General features: G+C 48.6%; 3 protein-coding genes across 6 annotated transcripts; 1 reads left to right on the top strand and 2 right to left on the bottom strand.

The window, feature by feature from the left end:
• The first annotated feature begins 35 nt into the window (after window positions 1-35).
• Window positions 36-7,914, top strand: LOC117397173 (mitochondrial import receptor subunit TOM40B-like). 2 transcript variants are annotated; one of them, XM_059009472.1, is made up of 10 exons: window positions 36-224; window positions 1,344-1,428; window positions 1,652-1,719; window positions 2,785-2,877; window positions 3,355-3,456; window positions 4,173-4,278; window positions 4,369-4,491; window positions 4,687-4,763; window positions 5,207-5,309; window positions 5,626-7,914. In XM_059009472.1, the coding sequence occupies exons 1-10, from the start codon at window positions 90-92 to the stop codon at window positions 5,763-5,765; spliced, it is 1,032 nt and encodes a 343-aa protein (XP_058865455.1). In that variant the 5' UTR covers window positions 36-89; the 3' UTR covers window positions 5,766-7,914. The 2 variants fall into 2 exon arrangements, with proteins under 2 accessions (XP_058865455.1, XP_058865456.1); XM_059009473.1 differs by having other exon boundaries at window positions 88-224; window positions 1,229-1,428.
• LOC131707224 (BICD family-like cargo adapter 2) lies at window positions 7,903-15,909 on the bottom strand. Of its 3 annotated transcripts, none has more exons than XM_059009464.1 (10): window positions 15,828-15,909; window positions 14,612-15,094; window positions 12,203-12,418; window positions 11,532-11,648; window positions 10,910-11,056; window positions 9,868-10,014; window positions 9,604-9,669; window positions 9,359-9,441; window positions 8,902-9,016; window positions 7,903-8,805 (listed from the first exon to the last, which is right to left on the bottom strand). In XM_059009464.1, exons 2-10 carry the CDS (start codon window positions 14,894-14,896, stop codon window positions 8,614-8,616), a joined length of 1,368 nt encoding a protein of 455 aa, XP_058865447.1. In that variant the 5' UTR covers window positions 14,897-15,094; window positions 15,828-15,909; the 3' UTR covers window positions 7,903-8,613. The 3 variants fall into 3 exon arrangements, with proteins under 3 accessions (XP_058865447.1, XP_058865448.1, XP_058865449.1); XM_059009465.1 differs by lacking the exon at window positions 15,828-15,909 and adding an exon at window positions 15,483-15,727; XM_059009466.1 differs by lacking the exons at window positions 10,910-11,056; window positions 15,828-15,909 and having other exon boundaries at window positions 14,612-15,431.
• A 765-nt stretch (window positions 15,910-16,674) lies between these two features.
• On the bottom strand, window positions 16,675-19,352 carry LOC131707229 (zymogen granule membrane protein 16-like). Its single transcript, XM_059009478.1, has 4 exons — window positions 19,214-19,352; window positions 18,089-18,147; window positions 17,745-17,880; window positions 16,675-17,168 (listed from the first exon to the last, which is right to left on the bottom strand). Exons 2-4 carry the CDS (start codon window positions 18,144-18,146, stop codon window positions 16,793-16,795), a joined length of 570 nt encoding a protein of 189 aa, XP_058865461.1. The 5' UTR covers window position 18,147; window positions 19,214-19,352; the 3' UTR covers window positions 16,675-16,792.
• Window positions 19,353-21,832: the final 2,480 nt, after the last annotated feature.

The following is a 21,832-nucleotide window of genomic DNA, read 5'->3' as shown; positions in this document are numbered from 1 at the left end:
TGAGTAGGGACATGTTTACCGGTCGCACACCGGGAAGGAATGAAGCCACGGTGCACCAAGGCTGGTGCAGTTCCGTCTCTTGGGGATGGATGGAATGGTTATCCTATATTATTGTGTTTATAACCCATTTGAATGTGTTGCTTGCCTCGGATATTGCATGTTCCTGTCGTATATGCGTGCAAGGATTACCAGCAGCGAGGAAAGAACACAATGGCATTTTAAGAGTAGGTGTCCTTTATTACTGATCTGATTATAGGACTCGATTAGAAGGTTATCATACAGGAGCGGTTTCTCTCTGTCTCTCTGACTTGCAATACATCCATGCTATTTAAACGAGGACAAGTGCATTTCTTTCCACTAGACCTCTCTTTTTAAAAGTAAGCCTTGTTGTAAAAGGTTCCTCGTATTTTATATTGTAACCAGCGAGGAGTACCCCACCTAGCACCGCTGCATTTGGGGTGCCTCCCGGAGGTCAGTGCAGCAGCAGCAGCAGCAGCAGCGCTGCTCGGGGTCCCGCGACACACGCGCTCATTCCTGCTCGTCTCGGCTTCTTATTTCCCCGCATGCTGAGGCTCGTGAGAGATGTCTTGCAGTGTCAGTTCTATAAAGGTTGGCTGGCTTTGTGCTCCAGCGATATGACATTTACTGGGATTGAATCTGAGTGCAGATCATTTCACGTTAATTATTGTAATGCATATGATATGACTCGTATAGCCGATAACAGTAATAATAATCAACACAGTGATAATTATTATTACAAAAGCAAGGCCGGTTCATTTATAAAAAAACAAAATGAAAAACCGACAACAAATGTGTTTTTTTTTTTTTTCAATTTCATCTTTAGTACCTGCGGATTGATTTGTAATTGTGGTTCGGTGTCCTTGTCCTGTGTGGTTTGGTTTGATATTTGGTACAAATGGACCTGTCTAAGATTTAGCAGCACCGTCATTTTAATGTAATTCTTGTCTGTAGGCCAGTCACGTGACATTTGCACACAGACAGCACTGTAACACTAAAATAAAATGGCATTTCCACTTCCCACCACTAGAGGACACTCCATATCTTCGCTCTGCAGCTTTGGACTAGCTGAGATGCTTAAAGTTAATAAAACGTATTAAAAATTAGAAACAAAGTCTAACTAAACATTGACAGGAAAGAATTGTGCAATATAAAAGCCACATAACTAAACCCGGTGGTCTGTGTGGATCTCCCCTGCGCTTATCTGCAGGGCTTGTGCTGCAGAGAGAGTGTCTGAGGGAGACTGTCGCCCCCTGCTGTCTCCCATGGGAAGTGTCCTGGCTCTGTCTTCTCTTCCTGTTCATCTCCCCTCTCCGTTCCGCCAGAGCTGTGTCCCCCAGCGATGGGACAAGAGGGACGGGCGACTGCCCAATCCGGGCGGCTTTGACATGCTGCACAGGAGGTGTAAAGGTAGGGGGCGTGATGGGGATGGGCGGGGGCGTGACTGGGAGGGGTTGGGGCGTGGCAGAGAGGGGCGGGGGCGTGACGGGGAGGGGGGGGACAAGGGCGGGGGGTGCACTTTCCTGTACAGATTTGCTCACACACCCACAATCATCTAGCACAGTCTCTGCAATGAATCTTCAATACTGGAAAGACTGGGAAAGCTTTTTCATCGTTTCTGTTGGAATTACAGATGTCTTTCCACACCAGACAGAAGGAGTGAAGCTGACCATCAACAGGACAATAAGCACTTTCTTTAAGGTGAGGAATTTCTCTTCACCTATTAATCACACAGGCGTTTGTTGTCAGTTATTCCACTGCATAGAACAAAGAAGAGTCAGGGAGACGTGATTGAAGAGTTTCAAATCTTCAAAGGAGTCGACGTGGGCGACCTGAACCAATACTCTGAGTGCAGCACAGAAACCAGGACCAGAGTTAAAACCAGAGACCACAGCGTGGAAATGAAGTGGAGATAGACTCACGACAGAGGGAAGAGACTCTTCTGCACACAGAGAGAGCTGAGGGGATGGGATGGGTTACCTAGTCATGTTGCTGAAGGAGACTCTTCTTCACACAGAGAGTGCTGAGGGGATGGGATGGGTTATCTAGTCATGTTGCTGAAGGAGACTCTTCTTCACACAGAGAGTGCTGAGGGGATGGGATGGGTTATCTAGTCATGTTGCTGAAGGAGACTCTTCTTCACACAGAGAGTGCTGAGGGGATGGGATGGGTTATCTAGTCATGTTGCTGAAGGAGACTCTTCTTCACACAGAGAGTGGTGAGGGGATGGGATGGGTTATCTAGTCATGTTGCTGAAGGAGACTCTTCTTCACACAGAGAGTGCTGAGGGGATGGGATGGGTTATCTAGTCATGTTGCTGAAGGAGACTCTTCTTCACACAGAGAGTGCTGAGGGGATGGGATGGGTTATCTAGTCATGTTGCTGAAGGAGACTCTTCTTCACACAGAGAGTGCTGAGGGGATGGGATGGGTTATCTAGTCATGTTGCTGAAGGAGACTCTTCTTCACACAGAGAGTGCTGAGGGGATGGGATGGGTTCCTAGTCATGTTGTTGATGCAGAATCACTGGGATCCTTTAAGACCCGAAGTTCTGAGATCAATCAGCTGCTCAGAACCGGAGGGGCTTAGATGGGTCCAATGGCCTTGTCTCGTTCGTGAATGTTTTTATGTTATTTATGCAGTTCTACATTGGTGGCCTTGCAGTTTATAAAGACAGGGGATGCAACAGCGCTCAGTGTGAAGCAGAAAGACAGACAGACGGTTCAGTCTTTTAACACGCTATGTTAATGCATATCTGTTTTGACAGGCGAGTCACATTCTCCACCTCAGTGCAGTCGGACCGTCCAACTATCGCTTTAATGCCTCATATCAGCAGAGCGATTCAGACAGGAGGGAGGAGGTGAGGAGACTTTTCTACTTTGTGTTCATAATAATCCTGAAGTGTTTGAGACTCCTGGAACCCTCTCCCTCTCTCTCTCTCCTCTCTCTCCCCCAGGCCTGCCCCGTGCTGGTTAGAGAGATGAGACTCCTGGAACCCTCTCCCTCTCTCTCTCCCCTCTCTCTCCCCCAGGCCTGCCCCGTGCTGGTTAGAGAGATGAGACTCCTGGAACCCTCTCTCTCTCTCTCTCCTCTCTCTCTCCCCCAGGCCTGCCCCGTGCTGGTTAGAGAGATGAGACTCCTGGAACCCTCTCTCTCTCTCTCTCTCTCTCTCCTCTCTCTCTCCCCCAGGCCTGCCCCGTGCTGGTTAGAGAGATGAGACTCCTGGAACCCTCTCTCTCTCTCTCTCTCTCTCCTCTCTCTCCCCCAGGCCTGCCCCGTGCTGGTTAGAGAGATGAGACTCATGAAACCCTCTCTCTCTCTCCTCTCTCTCCCCCAGGCCTGCCCCGTGCTGGTTGGAGAGATGGATTCCTTTGGCAGTCTCAATGCCCAGTGTCTTCACTTCCTGAGTGAGCGAATCAGAGCCAAGGCTGTCTTTCAGGTGAGCTTTTGGATCAGAAATATTTATTAGTTTTGTCCCAAAAGAGCTGAATGTATAACAGTAACATACATACCCCTCCATGGCTGTGATTGAGAGTGAGAGCTGCCAGTGTGATGATGAACTTCATCCTCCGTGGCTGTGATTGAGAGTGAGAGCTGTCAGTGTGATGATGAACCTCATCCTCCGTGGCTGTGATTGAGAGTGAGAGCTGCCAGTGTGATGATGAACCTCATCCTCCGTGGCTGTGATTGAGAGTGAGAGCTGCCAGTGTGATGATGAACCTCATCCTCCGTGGCTGTGATTGAGAGTGAGAGCTGTCAGTGTGATGATGAACTTCATCCTCCGTGGCAGTGATTGAGAGTGAGAGCTGCCAGTGTGATGATGAACCTCATCCTCCGTGGCTGTGATTGAGAGTGAGAGCTGCCAGTGTGATGATGAACCTCATCCTCCGTGGCTGTGATTGAGAGTGAGAGCTGTCAGTGTGATGATGAACCTCATCCTCTGTGGCTGTGATTGAGAGTGAGAGCTGTCAGTGTGATGATGAACTTCATCCTCCGTGGCTGTGATTGAGAGTGAGAGCTGTCAGTGTGATGATGAACTTCATACCAGTGACACGTGAATAGTGTAGAATAAAAATGCTGACGAGTTTATCAAGCAGAGATGGTTTTCTTTATAATTTCTCTCTCTCTCTCTCTCTCTCTCTCTCTCTCTCTCAGACTCAGCGGTCTCAGTTTCTAGTCTGGCAGTTTGAGACAGAATATCGAGGAGATGATTTCACTGCTGCTGTCACTCTGGCAAACCCAGATCTCCTCAGAGAGTCGGGTGAGACTTTCTACCCTCTCTGCATTTTCACAATCTGCACAAAGATGATCTGCCTGTTAATGGAGGTAATGTTTGTTTCCCCACGGACAGTAATCATGGTGGCACACTTCCTGCAGAGTGTGTCTCCGCAGCTGGTTCTGGGAGGGGAGCTGGTGTACCACCGCGGCCGGGCAGAGGAGGGGGGCATCGTGACACTGGCAGGGCAATACTCAGGTGGGTATGAGAGAGAGGGGGGTGCGGGGGCACCCAGAACAGTTAGACAGAGGCTGGCGATTCAGCTCATTGAAATTCCAGAGCTGCGTCCAAATGTACCTGCATCAGTCTACCATGTATTGAATGATCTGTCTGTCTGTCTGTCTGTCTGTCTGTCTGTCACTGTAATGCTGACTGAAGTGTTTATTTCTCAAGGTCCAAACTGGGTGGCTACTCTGAACGCTGGGAATGGAGGAGCGCATGCCAGCTATTATCACAGAGCAAACAAGCAGGTACAGAGAGGGGGCAGAGAGGATACCGAGAGGAGGCAGAGAGGGGGCAGAGAGGATACCGAGAGGGGGCAGAGAGGATACCGAGAGGGTACAGAGAGGGGGCAGAGAGGGTACAGAGAGGGTACAGAGAGGGGGCAGAGAGGGTACAGAGAGGGGGCAGAGAGGGTACAGAGAGGATACAGAGAGGGGGTAGAGAGGGGGCAGAGAGGACACAGAGAGGATACAGAGAGGGGGTAGAGAGGGGGCAGAGAGGACACAGAGAGGGGGCAGAGCTTTTCTGATTACAATTGCATGGTGGTGCTCTCAGTTAAATCCACATACAGCAGTTACTTCAGAAATACAGAACCCTCATTATAAACCCACTACTGAGATCTGCATGACGTGTGTGTATGTAACAGCCCAGCACTGACAGCATGATGTTCCCTGGCGTTTCATTGGTGCAGATCCAGGTGGGAGTGGAGTTTGAGGCAAGCACTAGGACCCAGGAGACAACATGCTCATTCGGGTACCAGCTGGACATCCCAGAAGCCAACATGGTCTTCAGAGGTAAAGCGTCCTCTTTGTGGCTGTATCTCAGTATCGCTGATACGAATGCTAAGCCTTGGTAAAGCAGCTCAGTTAATATTGCTGTTGTGTAAAAACGTAACCCCAAGTTCTCTAGCTTTGTGGGCTTGTGTCTCCAGCTGGATGTTATTTGAATGCAGTGTTTCAACCCTTCCTTGTACTTCTTGAGCTCTATTAAATGGTATGTATTTGTTTATACTGTCGGTGGTGTTGGTCAGTGGCATTGTGAATGATGTCCATTGAATCAGGACTGGTTTCAGTGGGATTAGTAAGAGCTGTGTCTTTGTATTTTTCGCAGGCACGCTGGACAGCCGGTGGATTGTTGGCGGGGTCCTCGAGAAGCGCTTAACCCCCCTCCCTGCAGCCCTGACGCTCGGGGCCTTTATGAACCACCGTGGGGACAAGGTGCAGTGCGGGCTGGGGGTCACTGTGGGCTAGGCTGGGTCAGTGCTGTGCTTCATGAAGCAGCGTGGGGACACGGTGCAGTGCGGGCTGGGGGTCACTGTGGGCTAGGCTGGGTCAGTGCTGTGCTTCATGAAGCAGCGTGGGGACAGGGTGCAGTGCGGGCTGGGGGTCACTGTGGGCTAGGCTGGGTCAGTGCTGTGCTTCATGAAGCAGCGTGGGGACACGGTGCAGTACGGGCTGGGGGTCACTGTGGGCTAGGCTGGGTCAGTGCTGTGCTTCATGAAGCAGCGTGGGGACACGGTGCAGTGCGGGCTGGGGGTCACTGTGGGCTAGGCTGGGTCAGTGCTGTGCTTCATGAAGCAGCGTGGGGACACGGTGCAGTACGGGCTGGGGGTCACTGTGGGCTAGGCTGGGTCAGTGCTGTGCTTCATGAAGCAGCGTGGGGACACGGTGCAGTGCAGGCTGGGGGTCACTGTGGGCTAGGCTGGGTCAGCGCTGTGCTTCATGAAGCAGCGTGGGGACACGGTGCAGTGCGGGCTGGGGGTCACTGTGGGCTAGGCTGGGTCAGTGCTGTGCTTCATGAAGCAGCGTGGGGACACGGTGCAGTACGGGCTGGGGGTCACTGTGGGCTAGGCTGGGTCAACGCTGTGTTTCATGAAGCAGCGTGGGGACACGGTGCAGTGCAGGCTGGGGGTCACTGTGGGCTAGGCTGGGTCAGTGCTGTGCTTCATGAAGCAGCGTGGGGACACGGTGCAGTGCGGGGCTGGGGGTCACTGTGGGCTAGGCTGGGTCAGTGCTGTGCTTCATGAAGCAGCGTGGGGACACGGTGCAGTGCGGACTGGGGGTCACTGTGGGCTAGGCTGGGTCAGTGCTGTGCTTCATGAAGCAGCGTGGGGACACGGTGCAGTGCGGGCTGGGGGTCACTGTGGGCTAGGCTGGGTCAGTGCTGTGCTTCATGAAGCAGCGTGGGGACACGGTGCAGTGCGGACTGGGGGTCACTGTGGGCTATGCTGGGTCAGTGCTGTGCTTCATGAAGCAGCGTGGGGACAGGGTGCAGTGCGGGCTGGGGGTCACTGTGGGCTAGGCTGGGTCAGTGCTGTGCTTCATGAAGCAGCGTGGGGACACGGTGCAGTGCGGGCTGGGGGTCACTGTGGGCTAGGCTGGGTCAGTGCTGTGCTTCATGAAGCAGCGTGGGGACACGGTGCAGTGCGGACTGGGGGTCACTGTGGGCTAGGCTGGGTCAGTGCTGTGCTTCATGAAGCAGCGTGGGGACACGGTGCAGTGCGGACTGGGGGTCACTGGGCTAGGCTGGGTCAGTGCTGTGCTTCATGAAGCAGCGTGGGGACAGGGTGCAGTGCGGGCTGGGGGTCACTGTGGGCTAGGCTGGGTCAGTGCTGTGCTTCATGAAGCAGCGTGGGGACACGGTGCAGTGCGGGCTGGGGGTCACTGTGGGCTAGGCTGGGTCAGTGCTGTGCTTCATGAAGCAGCGTGGGGACACGGTGCAGTGCGGGCTGGGGGTCACTGTGGGCTAGGCTGGGTCAGTGTAGAGTATCATTTCAATTATGATTTTTAAATCCCTTCTAAAAATTCCCCGTAGTAAAAGCATTGCAAAGTGTAATAAAGCACAGTGAAAGCATGGCAAAGCATTGGCAAGCATTGCCCAGAGAGGTGTGGTAAAGTGTATTAAATAACATGGTAAACTGTGTTCAATTCATAGTGTACTGCAGTAACACCCACTGCTGCCAGGAATGACCTCACATAACCATGACCAGCAATAAAATCCATGTGTTGAATGATGGGGTGTGAAGCATCTGCTTGATTGATACATTCTAATAAAATCCATGTGTTGAATGATGGAGCAGTGCAGTGATGAGGTGTGAAGTATCTGCTTGATTTATATATTATACTAGTTTGCATGATTGCAGATGATTTCCAAAGAACAGAGATCAGAGTCAAATAAAAACGTGATGCAAAACAAACGCATCTCTGAGCTGAACTGGACGCTGCACAGAGCTGAGGTCTCAAACGTTAGTATCACACGAGCTGGGTCTTCAGCAAACCCTTCCGGACTGCCTCAGACACCGCTGGGAGTTCACTCTCAGGGTTCTGTTCTCTTTCTGACTCTTCGAACATTCAGCATCCTCGGACAGACCAGGGACAGACTCGCAGCTTTGACAAACACACACTTTATTACAGAAAAAGACAACTTTCTTCAATAAAGAAACCAAACATGTACACTGTGACAGTACGGATGAGTGTTGAAAAGAAAACGATGTGTCGGTGATGCACTCACACCCTCGTCACGTTTCACACGTGAAGCGACAGAAACACAAGGGCTTTCTTCACATGATTTCATCGGCCGCTGCTTTCCGAAGGCAGGACTCTAGCATTGTTTCCATGTTTGATTCTCTCTCCTGCTGTTTTCTCTTCTCTTATTTATGTGTCTGTTTATTTCATGTATAGTTAAAGCTGTAATGCAACATCAAGGTCATTTCAAATTAAACCACAAATACTGTGTATAAAACAGCTGCGTTGCATTTATTGCTTTTTTTCAATTCCTTTTCAAATAAATGACCCTTTTATTTATATAGTACTGGAATTCATAAATGTAGTCCGTGGTGAGCAGCATTTGAATGAAGTGCGTTTCCTGATCTCTTGACCTCGCTGTGTGCTGTAGCTTCTCCATGCTGCTCCACCCTTGACTCCAGCTGCCCGGCACATGTTTGTAAATGTGTGGTGCGCTGCAGTGTTGTGCATCGTGATTGCAGCTCACACTGGCTTGGTCAATTCACCCTACATGAACAGAAATTAAAAAAGAAAAAACAAAAACGTCCCCCTCCCTCTCTGTCTCTCCCTCCTCCTCTCCCTCCCTCTCTGTCTCTCAGTTCTGTTTGAAGAGGGATGAGAAGAATCCCTCCTTGCTCCCTCCTTCACTCCCCTCTCCGCTCCCTCTGAATGATCTCCTGTTGAATTGGGAGCGGTCCTTTCTCTTCACTGAAGCCTTGCGTTCCATCTCTCTCTCCTCCTCGCTCTGCACCCGGACCTGCTGTCTGATCACCACCCGCATGTCCTCCTGTGAGAGAGAGTGAGAGACACACAACGTGGTCCTGAGAAAGAGACCAATACAAACCAAGAGACGCACACACACACACACAGAGTCCTCTCATACCTGCCAGTCCTCCACTTCCTGTGCTAGCGCCACCTTGTGTTGGATGGTGTTAAACAGCTGCAGGTTGAGGGAGTCTCGCTCCGATCTGACGCGATCCAGTTCAGCTTCCAGAGAGCTGGACAGAGGGAGGGGGACAAATCTGAAGTGGGGGCGTGGAAAAGACACTTTTGCTTTCTACTGCCGTGCCACGGAACTGTTATTATTCACAAAGCAATTCCGTTTCTCTAAATCATGTGTCAGATGTACTTAAATCACACACATGCACACACACCCCCACGCACACACAGAGTGAGACACACACACACACCCACGCACACACAGAGTGAGACACACACACCCACACACAGAGTGAGACACACACACACACACACACACAGAGTGAGACACACACACACCTACGCACACACAGAGTGAGACACACACACTAAGACATAGTGAGACACACACGCACACACACCTCTTGTCAGTTTGATCAGCTTGCTGTTTCAGACGCTGCACTTCTGCTCTTAAAGATTCCAGTTCAGCTCCCTGGCACTGCAGCTGTGAAGAAAGCATCACGTCAGCAGCGTCCTCAGGAAGCATGTTTCTGTTTCAGAGCGTTACGCTGCCCCTCAGGAGGGGGCTCTGTGCTCTCACATAACTGGGGCTTCTGATTCATTGTTTAATAAAGGAAAATAAAACCAAATGTAAAGGAAATGTAACCTCATTTTCCAGTCTCTGAGTTTCCTCAACTTTCTGCGTCCAGATCTCCTGAGAAACGGCAGCTCTCTGAAACAATCATTCATCTGGGTTACAACTGGCAGAGAAAAAACACACTAACAAAAATGTGAGGCTCTTAAACTGCAAGTGACGTGCTGAAGGAGCCTGCTTTTAAAAACAAGAAGAACATGTGCAAGCGAGAGGAGGCCGTCCTCACCCGACACCGTCCTGTTCAGGCAGTTTGACTAGAGGCCTATAACTGCTGACCTGTGCTTGCTCCAGCTCTGATTGGATGGAGGGTGTGAAGGACCCGGGTTCTGTGAAGCTGACCTCTTCCCCCCGGTCTCGAATTCGAGTCTGCAGGGAATGGTTCAGGCTCCGCTGCTCAAACAAGTCAGCCCTGCCCTGTAAGAGCTGGCAAACAGAGCGAATCAAGGGGATCAGTGTTCAACACAAACAACACTTAAACGAACAGGCTTGGAATACCACACAGCTGTCTGTAGACACTGTAATAACAAATGCCAGTCTGAGACTATTAGAGCTCATTTATTACATTTCTGTGTACATGTGAACTTCAAATTCCTTACAATGCGTTTCAATAGGGATATGAACTGGGTTTTATTTGAGAATGCGATAGCTCTGTGTAACCCTCCTAAGTGTAATTAAAACACAGATTTCTCCATCTCTCCGTCTCTGTGCCTCTCATTCTACACTCCCTCTCTATTCCTCAGCCTCTCTGTACTCTCCTCTCTCTCTTCCTCCTCCTCCCGCTCCTGCTGCTCCAGCACTTTCTCCCGCAGAGCCTCGGAGAAGTCCTCAGCTTCTCTTTCTGTCCTCACCTCTCTCTCTTTCTCCTCCTCCCTCTCCTGCTGCTCCAGCACTTTCTCCCACAGAGCCTCGGAGATGCTCCTCAGCCTCTCTGTCTATCCTCACCTCTCTCTCTTTCTCCTCCTCCCTCTCCTGCTGCTCCAGCACTTTCTCCCACAGAGCCTCAGAGATGCTCCTCAGCCTCTCTTTCTGTCCTCACCTCTCTCTCTTTCTCCTCCTCCCTCTCCTGCTACTCCAGCACTTTCTCCCGCAGAGCCTCGGAGATGCTCCTCAGCCTCTCTGTCTATCCTCACCTCTCTCTCTTTCTCCTCCTCCCTCTCCTGCTGCTCCAGCACTTTCTCCCGCAGAGCCTCGGAGGCGCTCCTCAGCTTCTCTTTCTGTCCTCACCTCTCTCTCTTTCTCCTCCTCCCTCTCCTGCTGCTCCAGCACTTTCTCCCACAGAGCCTCAGAGATGCTCCTCAGCCTCTCTGTCTGTCCTCACCTCTCTCTCTTTCTCCTCCTCCCTCTCCTGCTGCTCCAGCACTTTCTCCCGCAGAGCCTCAGAGGCGCTCCGCAGCCTCTCATTCTCTTCCTGAAGCGATTTCATTTGCTTTTCTGCTTCTGACTTTCTCTGCAGCAGCAGAACATTCTGTAGAGGAACAACCGCACAGCATGTAGGGTTCACATACACATGGAAGGTACAGAACTTGCAAAGACCCTTCAGACCTCAGGGAGGGAGTAGAGACATCGCTGTCAGCAAACACAAAGATATGTGGTCAAGAGGGCAGAGCGCAGATCAAGAGAGGTCTGAGTGAGACTGTGCAGCACACTGGTGAGACCACACTTACAATACTGTGTTCAGCTGTGATCCACACACTACAAACAGGACAGTGAGGCTAGTGAGTCTAGTGAAGAGCAAGCACACTAATCCAGGGCTACAAGGAACGAGCTGTGAAGACAGGACGAGGGAACTGAATCTAGCCTGGAGCAAAGAGGGTTAGGGGAGAGATGACTGTGGCCACTATTTCAAGCACAGCACATTTCAGAACGGTGCCCAAAATACATCCCACAGTGTTTGTGTGAAGAGAAGTGTTTTGGGTGAAAGTTCAGGCTCACAGTCTCACCTCCGCCTGCAGCCCTTCTATTCTGGCCGTCCGGATTGAATTCTTCATGTCTCTCTCTTCAAACTCCTCCCTCAGTGTTCGCAGCTCTGACATCAACTCGTGCTGCACCCTGACTGCCTGCGAAACAGAGAGGAATGTGACAGGGAGACCGTACTGAGATCTGAGCAGATCTCAATCCAAGAACAACCAGCCAGACCCCAGCCCTGCTGCTGAACTAAGATCTGAGCAGATCTCAATCCAAGAAGTTCTCATCAGGCCTGACATCAATCTCCAGACTGGCTCTGCAGTGCAGCTGGCTGGGATCTGGCACAGAGAGTGATATTGGCGGTTCTTGCATGGTGAGGTGTGTCTGGGAGCCGCTGTCATTATGGAGATATTGTTTCATAAACTTGCTGCCCTGCATTCCTCACACAGCGGGAGGGATGATGCAGCAGAGAAAGGATTGTACTCCAGACAAAAGAAACAGAACAAAAGAGAGTCGATCTGCTCTGCTTTACAGTACAGCAAAATAATTCCAGTGCATCAAATCTGTATTACCATCACTTCATAGAGCGCACATTTTCCTGTAGGAAAGAGGCGCACGTTATGTTAAACATTTCACGGTATTTTATTTCATTAATAGGAATAGAAATGCTATTTTAATAACATGCAGATGGTAGAAAGCTTGTTACCTCAGAAAGCTGCTCCACCAGCCTCTGGTTGTGATTGGACAGCTCTTTCAGCTCCTCCCCCTCCACTCTCCGCCTCTCCCGGTCCTGGTTCTGCCACTGCTCCAGCTGGGCCCTTGCCAGCCCCAGGTCCGACTCCAGGTCCGCCCTGTGCTGAGACCACTCCAGATCCACAGAGTCCTGCTTCAGCTTCATCTCATAGCACTGCTGCTTCAGCAGCTGAGGAGAGAGAGGAGGTGAGAACACTGGGGCTCCGGCAGCCTGTGTGCCTCTGTATAATCAACTCTCACACCCCGCACAGGAAAGCAGGCCTCGCTGCTATTCATCCTTTATTGTAGGGTTAGAGGACGGAGGCCCATCCAACATGACTAGCAACATGACTAGGTAACCCATCCCATCCCCTCACCACTCTCTGTGTGAAGAAGAGTCTCCTTCAGCAACATGACTAGGTCACCCATCCCATCCCCTCAGCTCTCTCTGTGTGAAGAAGAGTCTCCTTCAGCAACATGACTAGGTAACCCATCCCATCCCCTCACCACTCTCTGTGTGAAGAAGAGTCTCCTTCAACAACATGACTAGGTAACCCATCCCATCCCCTCAGCACTCTCTGTGTGAAGAAGAGTCTCCTTCAACAACATGACTAGGTCACCCATCCCATCCCCTCACCACTCTCTGTGTGAAGAAGAGTCTCCTTCAGCAACATGACTAGATAACCCATCCCATCCCCTCACCACTCTCTGTGTGAAGAAGAGTCTCCTTCAGCAACATGACTAGATAACCCATCCCATCCCCTCAGCACTCTCTGTGTGAAGAAGAGTCTCCTTCAGCAACATGACTAGGTAACCCATCCCATCCCCTCACCACTCTCTGTGTGTAGAAGAGTCTCCTTCAGCAACATGACTAGGTCACCCATCCCATCCCCTCACCACTCTCTGTGTGAAGAAGAGTCTCCTTCAGCAACATGACTAGATAACCCATCCCATCCCCTCACCACTCTCTGTGTGAAGAAGAGTCTCCTTCATCAACATGACTAGATAACCCATCCCATCCCCTCACCACTCTCTGTGTGTAGAAGAGTCTCCTTCAGCAACATGACTAGGTAACCCATCCCATCCCCTCAGCACTCTCTGTGTGAAGAAGAGTCTCCTTCAGCAACATGACTAGGAAACCCATCCCATCCCCTCAGCACTCTCTGTGTGAAGAAGAGTCTCCTTCAGCAACATGACTAGGAAACCCATCCCATCCCCTCATCACTCTCTGTGTGAAGAAGAGTCTCCTTCAGCAACATGACTAGATAACCCACTCCATCCCCTCAGCACTCTCTGTGTGAAGAAGAGTCTCCTTCAGCAACATGACTAGGAAACCCATCCCATCCCCTCACCACTCTCTGTGTGTAGAAGAGTCTCCTTCAGCAACATGACTAGGTAACCCATCCCATCCCCTCACCACTCTCTGTGTGTAGAAGAGTCTCCTTCAGCAACATGACTAGGTAACCCATCCCATCCCCTCACCACTCTCTGTGTGAAGAAGAGTCTCCTTCAGCAACATGACTAGGTAACCCATCCCATCCCCTCACCACTCTCTGTGTGAAGAAGAGTCTCCTTCAGCAACATGACTAGGTAACCCATCCCATCCCCTCACCACTCTCTGTGTGTAGAAGAGTCTCCTTCAACAACATGACTAGGTAACCCATCCCATCCCCTCACCACTCTCTGTGTGAAGAAGAGTCTCCTTCAGCAACATGACTAGGTCACCCATCCCATCCCCTCAGCACTCTCTGTGTGAAGAAGAGTCTCCTTCAGCAACATGACTAGGTCACCCATCCCATCCCCTCAGCACTCTCTGTGTGAAGAAGAGTCTCCTTCAACAACATGACTAGATAACCCATCCCATCCCCTCACCACTCTCTGTGTGAAGAAGAGTCTCCTTCAGCAACATGACTAGATAACCCATCCCATCCCCTCAGCTCTCTCTGTGTGAAGAAGAGTCTCCTTCAGCAACATGACTAGGTCACCCATCCCATCCCCTCAGCACTCTCAGTGTGAAGCAGTGTCCCCTTCCCTCTGTCCTGAGTCTATCTCCACTTCATTTCTGACTGTGTTCTCTAGTCCTGGTTTCTGTGCTGGTCTTGGGTTTGGGTTAACTTTGCTGACTCCTTTATTTAAAGACCTCAATCATGCCCCTCTAATTCTTCTTTGTTCCAGGCTAAATAGATTCAGTTCTTTCAGCCTATCAGCCCGAAGCGACTCCTAGAAGCTGAATTATTGCAGTGAGGTGGTTTGAGATGTGACCTCTAGAGATGACTCTTCTTCCCCCTCTGAACTGTGAATTAGGACACGGAACATCTTTTAATGTAGATGATAGAAACGTTAACTTACACAACCAGGCTACCCAGGAATACGTCTCTCTCACCTCTATCTCTCTGTCCCTCTCTTCCAGCTTGGCTCCCAGTTCCTCGTTCCTCTCCAGTAAGGCTTGTCCCAGTTCTGCTGCCAGTATGAGGTCCCTCTCCAGTAGCTCGGAGCTGGTGTGTTCCAGTGGGGGGGGCAGGGGGCTCCCCATAGACTCTCTTCTCTGAGACGGGAATGGGAAGAAGGGTTCCTCCAAACTGGGGGAGGACAGACTGTCCCTCCTGGACTGGGATGCCAACCTCCTGACCCTCGCAGGATCCGGGTTCCGCCACGACAGGGAAGCCATGCAGTTAATCCAGCCTGGTTTAGTTTCAGTGAGGCCTCTTCCAAACTGGAAATTTGTGATTAAAAAGTGTGTTGCCTCAAGATGCAAAGTATGCTAAGAAAACGCATGAAGAATCCATTCTGTTGCTCTGATGAGTGACAGTACAAGCCACACTGTCTTTCATCTCTTCTCTTTGTATTCTGACACCCCGGCCTCGATCTGAATCAAAGTAAAGTTTTCAAATGTTATCTGGGTGGAGCGTGTGTTTGAGTCTGTCTGTCTGTCTGTCTGCCTGCCTGCCTGCCTGCCTGTCTGTCTGCGTGTCTGTCTGTCTGTCTGTCTGCCCTGATCTCCCAGTCTGTTGAAAGCTGTTTTGCTGCCTCTTGAAATACCTTTAACCCTGGAATCCTGAGGCTCTCAGCTCCCTCCTGCTTCCTCAGTCCTGGTTTGTAAATGTTTTTTCTGCACTGAGATTCTTTCCTGTGTATCTGGTTTATCTTTCTGACGTCACGTCTTTAAGATTTCATTCTCTAATCCTCTTTCTATACTTGCCTCACCTCGCCCTTTCTGGTTTCCCTCCCTTTATCTGAAGACCTGTCAGACTCACTCTGCTTGTCTTCATCCCTGACTTTCCTCACTGTGTCCTGCCCTTAGAAAAGTTCACCACAACAACAGCACAGCAAAGTGGAATAAAGCAGAGTGAGAGCCTGGAAAAGCAAATGAAAGAGCTGGAAACCATGGATGTCTGGAAAAGCAAATGAAAGAGCTGGAAACCATGGATGTCTGGAAAAGCAAATGAAAGAGCTGGAAACCATGGATGTCTGGAAAAGCAAATGAAAGCGATGCCCCTCCCTCCCTCCCTGTCTGTCTGTCTGTCTCCTGTCCCTGTCTGTCTGTCTCCTGTCCCTGGGTATGTCTCAGTTTATTTCTTCTGTTTATTCACTTCATGTACCTGTTCTCTTAATTGGTGTTCGTTTTCCTTGTGTTTTTCAGTTTCTTGAATAGATGCGTTGACACTCTCCTCTCTCTCTCCCTCCCTCTCTCTCTCATTCTACTCCCTGTTCCTCCCTCAGGCACATTCCTCTCTCAGAGGGGCAGGGCTGGGCTCAACAGGTGCGTCACAATACCTGTGTAGTCATGGAAACACAAACATCTTTGTGCAGCTCACAGTCTGGATGATGGACTGTTTAAAGAGGTACTCTGTACTCGGGTGAGCTATGCTGCTGCAGAGTCACTTACAGCAGGACCTCGCTTTTCCGTCTCATCCCAAGTACCAATCTTACAGTCTCGTGTTGTTAAAGCCCCTTATTGAAAGGCTCTTGTTGTTTGTACAGATGTTCAAATAGAATTCAAAATAATAAATCACTACATTTCAGAGGAGCATTAGGGATATGTTAATACAAATCTATAGTGTATTTATAGGAAACTAAACGAAGATGTCTGTGGATTTCTAATACAAAATGGAAAGAAAATCCCTTTTTTGAGAAGAGTATCTCATGATCAAAGTGGCAGATGAGAAGGTGGGTGTAAGATAGGCAGACAGCAGCCTCAGCAAGGACACAGATGAGAAGGTGGGTGAAGGGAATAGGCAGTCAGCAGCCTCATCAAGGACATGTTTCTGGACCTGTGTTTTGCTCTTGTGTGTTTCATGTTCTGCTGTTAAAGATACATGTTGAAACGCCCGCGGTGACGAAGTAATACTACAACCTAACCCATTACAATAGGGTTAGTGAAGGATCAAATAGGAACCGAGACAAGGAAGGATTTAAAATGTTTTATTAATCACCATCATTAGTATAAAACCGGCCAAAACATTTTGTCTTTGTTTTAAACAAACTGAGAATTTACAAAAGCCATGATTGAAAAGGGCTCGTGAGCAGCTCTATCTGTGTGTCTGATTGCTTGAGATGAGCAGCTCTATACGTGTGTCTGATTGCTTGAGATCAGCCCAGAGGAGAGTTGAGAATCTTCTTCCAGTCCCACTCTCGAGGCGGAGAACGGCACTCCCCAGTGGAATCCAATGGAAGTGAGTCCCACAGAATTGTAGCGCCCAGTGAAGTACCTGAGTTCACTCTGCCCATAGACAGGGTAGAAGTTGAAGGACGACCCGCTTGGCTGGCCCACAGTAAAGGTACGGCCCTTGTTGGTGACGAAGGTTATCTGGTACACATAATCATTGTATTTCCCTGACGCCTGGATGATCTTCTCATCTGAGTGAAGCTGAAACTCGTGCACTGTGCCTGATCCTGTGCCACAAACTGTGTTCCAGTAATATCCATGCTGCACTTGAATTCTGAAAAACAAGAACATGGTGGGACCTCAGTAAGTTTAGTTATTTGTCAGGCAGAGCGGTGCAGAAACCGAACTGACCTTTACCTGGGCAGACCTTTAACTGGGGGTTAAGGATGACCAGCACATCCAGTAGGAGAGGTGGAGAGAACGAGAGAACGAGAGGACACTGACACAAGCCTTTCACATCTTAACGCGAACCAATACTTTAAGCGCAGGGTTAGGGTTAGGGTTAGGGTTAGGGTTAGGGTTAGAAGTGTCTGAATGCTTACTTGGCTATGCCACTGTTGAAGCTCTGAAGTGTCTGAATGCTTACTTGGCTATGCCACTGTTGAAGCTCTGAAGTGTCTGAATGCTTACTTGGCTATGCCACTGTTGAAGCTCTGAAGTGTCTGAATGCTTACTTGGCTACGCCACTGTTGAAGCTCTGAAGTGTCTGAATGCTTACTTGGCTACGCCACTGTTGAGGCTCTGAAGTGTCTGAATGCTTACTTGGCTATGCCACTGTTGAGGCTCTGAAGTGTCTGAATGCTTACTTGGCTATGCCACTGTTGAAGCTCTGAAGTGTCTGAATGCTTACTTGGCTATGCCACTGTTGAAGCGCTCCCAGACCCTCACAGCTGTGATCCTGCTTTGTGAATTGGATCCATAGGTAGAATATGTAGATCCACTTCCAGCGCCAACCTCGCCCGAAAAGGAAGAATATCGGGACTCAGCTGTGGAAAGAAGAGAAGAAAAACAGGAGGCTTTCATTTAGCACAGCAATATATAGCAGCACCAGAAATAACACCTGATAGGCAGATACAGATGGAAAGTGCCTACGTTTACACACGAAATTACAGAGATTCACAGCAACTGCAAAACAGCTCTCACTGAGATCCTCAGCTCCTGAAATCATTGAGATGCAAGCCTAAAGGTACTCACGTTCAGCTGCTGAAACAGCATGTGCACAGAGAAGACTGAGGACCAGGATGGAAAACATTCTGTAAAAGAAATGCAGCTCAGTGTCGCCCCCCAGAGGACTTTCATCCACATTACAAGAACTACACACAGGACTACATTCTGTAAAAGAAATGCAGCTCAGTGTCGCCCCCCAGAGGACTTTCATCCACATTACAAGAACTACACACAGGACTACATTCTGTAAAAGAAATGCAGCTCAGTGTCGCCCCCCAGAGGACTTTCATCCACATTACAAGAACTACACACAGGACTACATTCTCACAAGTGTTGTTTATACCAAATAGGTATTTATTGAGAGATTATCAACCATCTGTTGTAAATAACAGATTCTTGATCCTTTTTCAAACTTGCTTGGTTGATTGGTTGCTGTAAGTGTTAATATTAACATTTGAATAATTAGCTAGCGGAAGGGCTCCTCTATATGGTACATTGATATACTTAAATAGTTTTTTAGAGGAAAGCAAAACTTAGTATGTAGAGCTGCAGGAAGCGATGATTCGTTTATTGGACTCGAGCTCTCCGCAGGCGAGGCTCATCCGTGTGTTTCAGGCTGATTTGCCATTCTGTGTGAAACGAGTGAAGAAGAATCTGCTGGGGTTCGTGTGGCTCGCTGTTCTGCACAGTCTGAAGAAAAGCAGTGATCGTCACAAACCCAAGCAGCTGTTTCTTCCTGTTTCACTCTGAATGATAAACGAGCTCGATCCACACCGATGAGCCTCGCCTGCAGAGAGCTTCTCTGAATAATCGAATAATCGTTTCTCTCTGCACTGAGTGTGACACAAAAGCAGATTGAGTTTCAGATTTCATAAAGACACATGGCTTTAGCAGCGCTGAGAGTCACAGATGTGTCCAGCTCTCCTTACTGGAATACTGGGAGTGCAGCATCATAACAAAGATTCACTTCAAAATGAAATACTAAGAGGGGAGGGTTTCTAACATGAGAAGAAATCAATGGGAAAGAACAATTCAAAATCCTGAGAATCAGTCAGCCAGAAGCATTGAAATCACAAGCACACAAGATGATGAGCTGAGCATGCAGGATTCATTGAGCTGTAAGATAAAGAGTGGACAGGAGCAGCGACTTACCTGTTAGCTGTGCTGTGAAGACTGCAGAACTGCTAACACCTTCTCACTGCATCCCACTATATATCCATGTGCATTGCTCACTGTGCAAAACAGCCTGCGTCATGAGGTCAGCAATAGTGCCTATAAAAACAGGTTCAAACATCCAATCACACTGACAGATAACAAAAACATCCAATCTAACCGACAGATAACAAACCTGAATTATATCTGAATACTTCCTTGTGTGTTACTGTAGCAGACAGAAGTGATAAAAAACAACACATTTTATTGTTTGTTTATTTAGCAGGCACCTTTATCCAAGGTGACTTACAGAGACTAGGGTGTGTGAACTATGCATCAGCTGCAGAGTCACTTACAATTACATCTCATCCAAAAGACGGAGCACAAGGAGGTTAAGTGACTTGCTCAGGGTCACACAATGAGGCAGTGGTTGAGGTGGGATTTGAATCGGGGACCTCCTGGTTACAAGCCCTGTTCTTTAACCACTGGACCACACAGCCTCCGTTTTATCCCAAGCAGTACAGAGCAGATTGAAAATGGATTTCTCTAAGAGTTGATGGCGCTGGTTTGAGAGAAGGCGCCTCAGCAGCAGTGCTGCATTCATGTCATCCATTACTTGTTCACCTTCAAGGCCTCCTTGGACCAAGCACAGTGAGTGGGGAAAGCCTACCACTGTAATTGAGAGGAAATCCCACACTATGAAAAGACACTCGCTTGAGAATCAGGAATGAGTTTTTTCTAATTGTTTTAACTGGGTGGGATGCTTCCTCTTCATTTGACATCCTAAAACTGAAGACATCGTCGAAGTGCACTGTAACGCACGACAGTGATGTGGAGGGCTCACTGCGATGCATTTTACAATGGAAATGTAAAACACTGTAAAGTCTGACAAACTCGTTTAAATAAAGGTGTTTTTGATTGTCGTGGAAAGTGGTAATAAAATCTGATTACAGTATTGCATAACCATAATAAATCTCACTCCAAGGTAATAATACATAAATACTTCCTTCAATAGCATCGTAAAATGACAGAATGCCAGTTGCAGTAAAACAATAGTTTAGTGTTATTGCATTTTACAAGGGCTCAGGGTTTTTCCAGCTATACTGGGTAATGTATCCTGGTTCATGGCAAAGGTCTTTATTTAATGAATATCAAACTGCCCTCACAAGGGGTCATGGCTTGGGATACAGAGAGGTCTCTGAGACTCAATTGAATGCTGTTGCATTGGGGCTCTCTTCTCTATATTAATACAGTATGGGATACAGAGAGGTCTCTGAGACTCAATTGAACGCTGTTGCATTGGGGCTCTCTTCTCTATATTAATACAGTATGGGGTACAGAGAGGTCTCAGACTCAATTGAATGCTGTTGCATTGAGGCTCTCTTCTCTATATTAATACAGTATGGGATACAGAGCAGTCTCAGAGACTCAATTGAACGCTGTTGCATTGGGGCTCTCTTCTCTATATTAATACAGTATGGGATACAGAGCAGTCTCTGAGACTCAATTGAACGCTGTTGCATTGGGGCTCTCTTCTCTATATTAATACAGTATGGGATACAGAGAGGTCTCTGAGACTCAATTGAACGCTGTTGCATTGGGGCTCTCTTCTCTATATTAATACAGTATGGGATACAGAGAGGTCTCAGACTCAATTGAATGCTGTTGCATTGGGGCTCTCTTCTCTATATTAATACAGTATGGGATACAGAGAGGTCTCTGAGACTCAATTGAATGCTGTTGCATTGGGGCTCTCTTCTCTATATTAATACAGTATGGGATACAGAGAGGTCTCAGAGACTCAATTGAACGCTGTTGCATTGGGGCTCTCTTCTCTATATTAATACAGTATGGGATACAGAGAGGTCTCAGACTCAATTGAATGCTGTTGCATTGGGGCTCTCTTCTCTATATTAATACAGTATGGGATACAGAGAGGTCTCTGAGACTCAATTGAATGCTGTTGCATTGGGGCTCTCTTCTCTATATTAATACAGTATGGGATACAGAGAGGTCTCAGAGACTCAATTGAACGCTGTTGCATTGGGGCTCTCTTCTCTGGTGTAGAATTACAAAGATCTCAGTAGACTGAGCCCTGGCTGGACATGATGAGCACGCTCAGAGCAACTATTATATAATCATCAATATTCTTTGTCATTTTCCTCATGAATTGTCATTTCATTTGCAAGCCAAGTGACTGCTGTTTCTGAACAGTGTTAGCATGGGCAGTGCTGCCCCCTTTCTTCAGCTTCTTTTGGTTCACTCTGCTTGTCTTTTCTACACAGATCCACTTTTCCAGAGACCGCACTGTAGATACAATACACCTGGGGGATGTATGATGGCAGTAAGTGGGGTGAAACTGACATTCAAATATCTGCACAGTCAACATAAAACAACACAAGCGGGAACCTCCAACATTTCCACAGAAGAAAGCGGGGCCTGCGACAGTGTTGCTAAGAGACCTTGTTTTGCAAACCTTCAAGGAAGAAAACAAAGTCCAATTGCACTTTTATAAGGATCAGAAAGCAATGCCGCCACTTTGGATTTATAATCAATACAAGGTCACAACTGAATAAGGTCTGATAAGGGGAGTGTAAGATAGCAATATTACACTACAGT

The sequence above is a fragment of the Acipenser ruthenus genome, chromosome 39, assembly GCF_902713425.1.
Source record: "Acipenser ruthenus chromosome 39, fAciRut3.2 maternal haplotype, whole genome shotgun sequence".
In the NCBI taxonomy this organism is placed as follows: Eukaryota; Metazoa; Chordata; class Actinopteri; order Acipenseriformes; family Acipenseridae; genus Acipenser; species Acipenser ruthenus.
The sequence above is the reverse complement of the archived record's forward strand: the minus strand, read 5'-3'. Positions and strand labels throughout refer to the sequence as shown.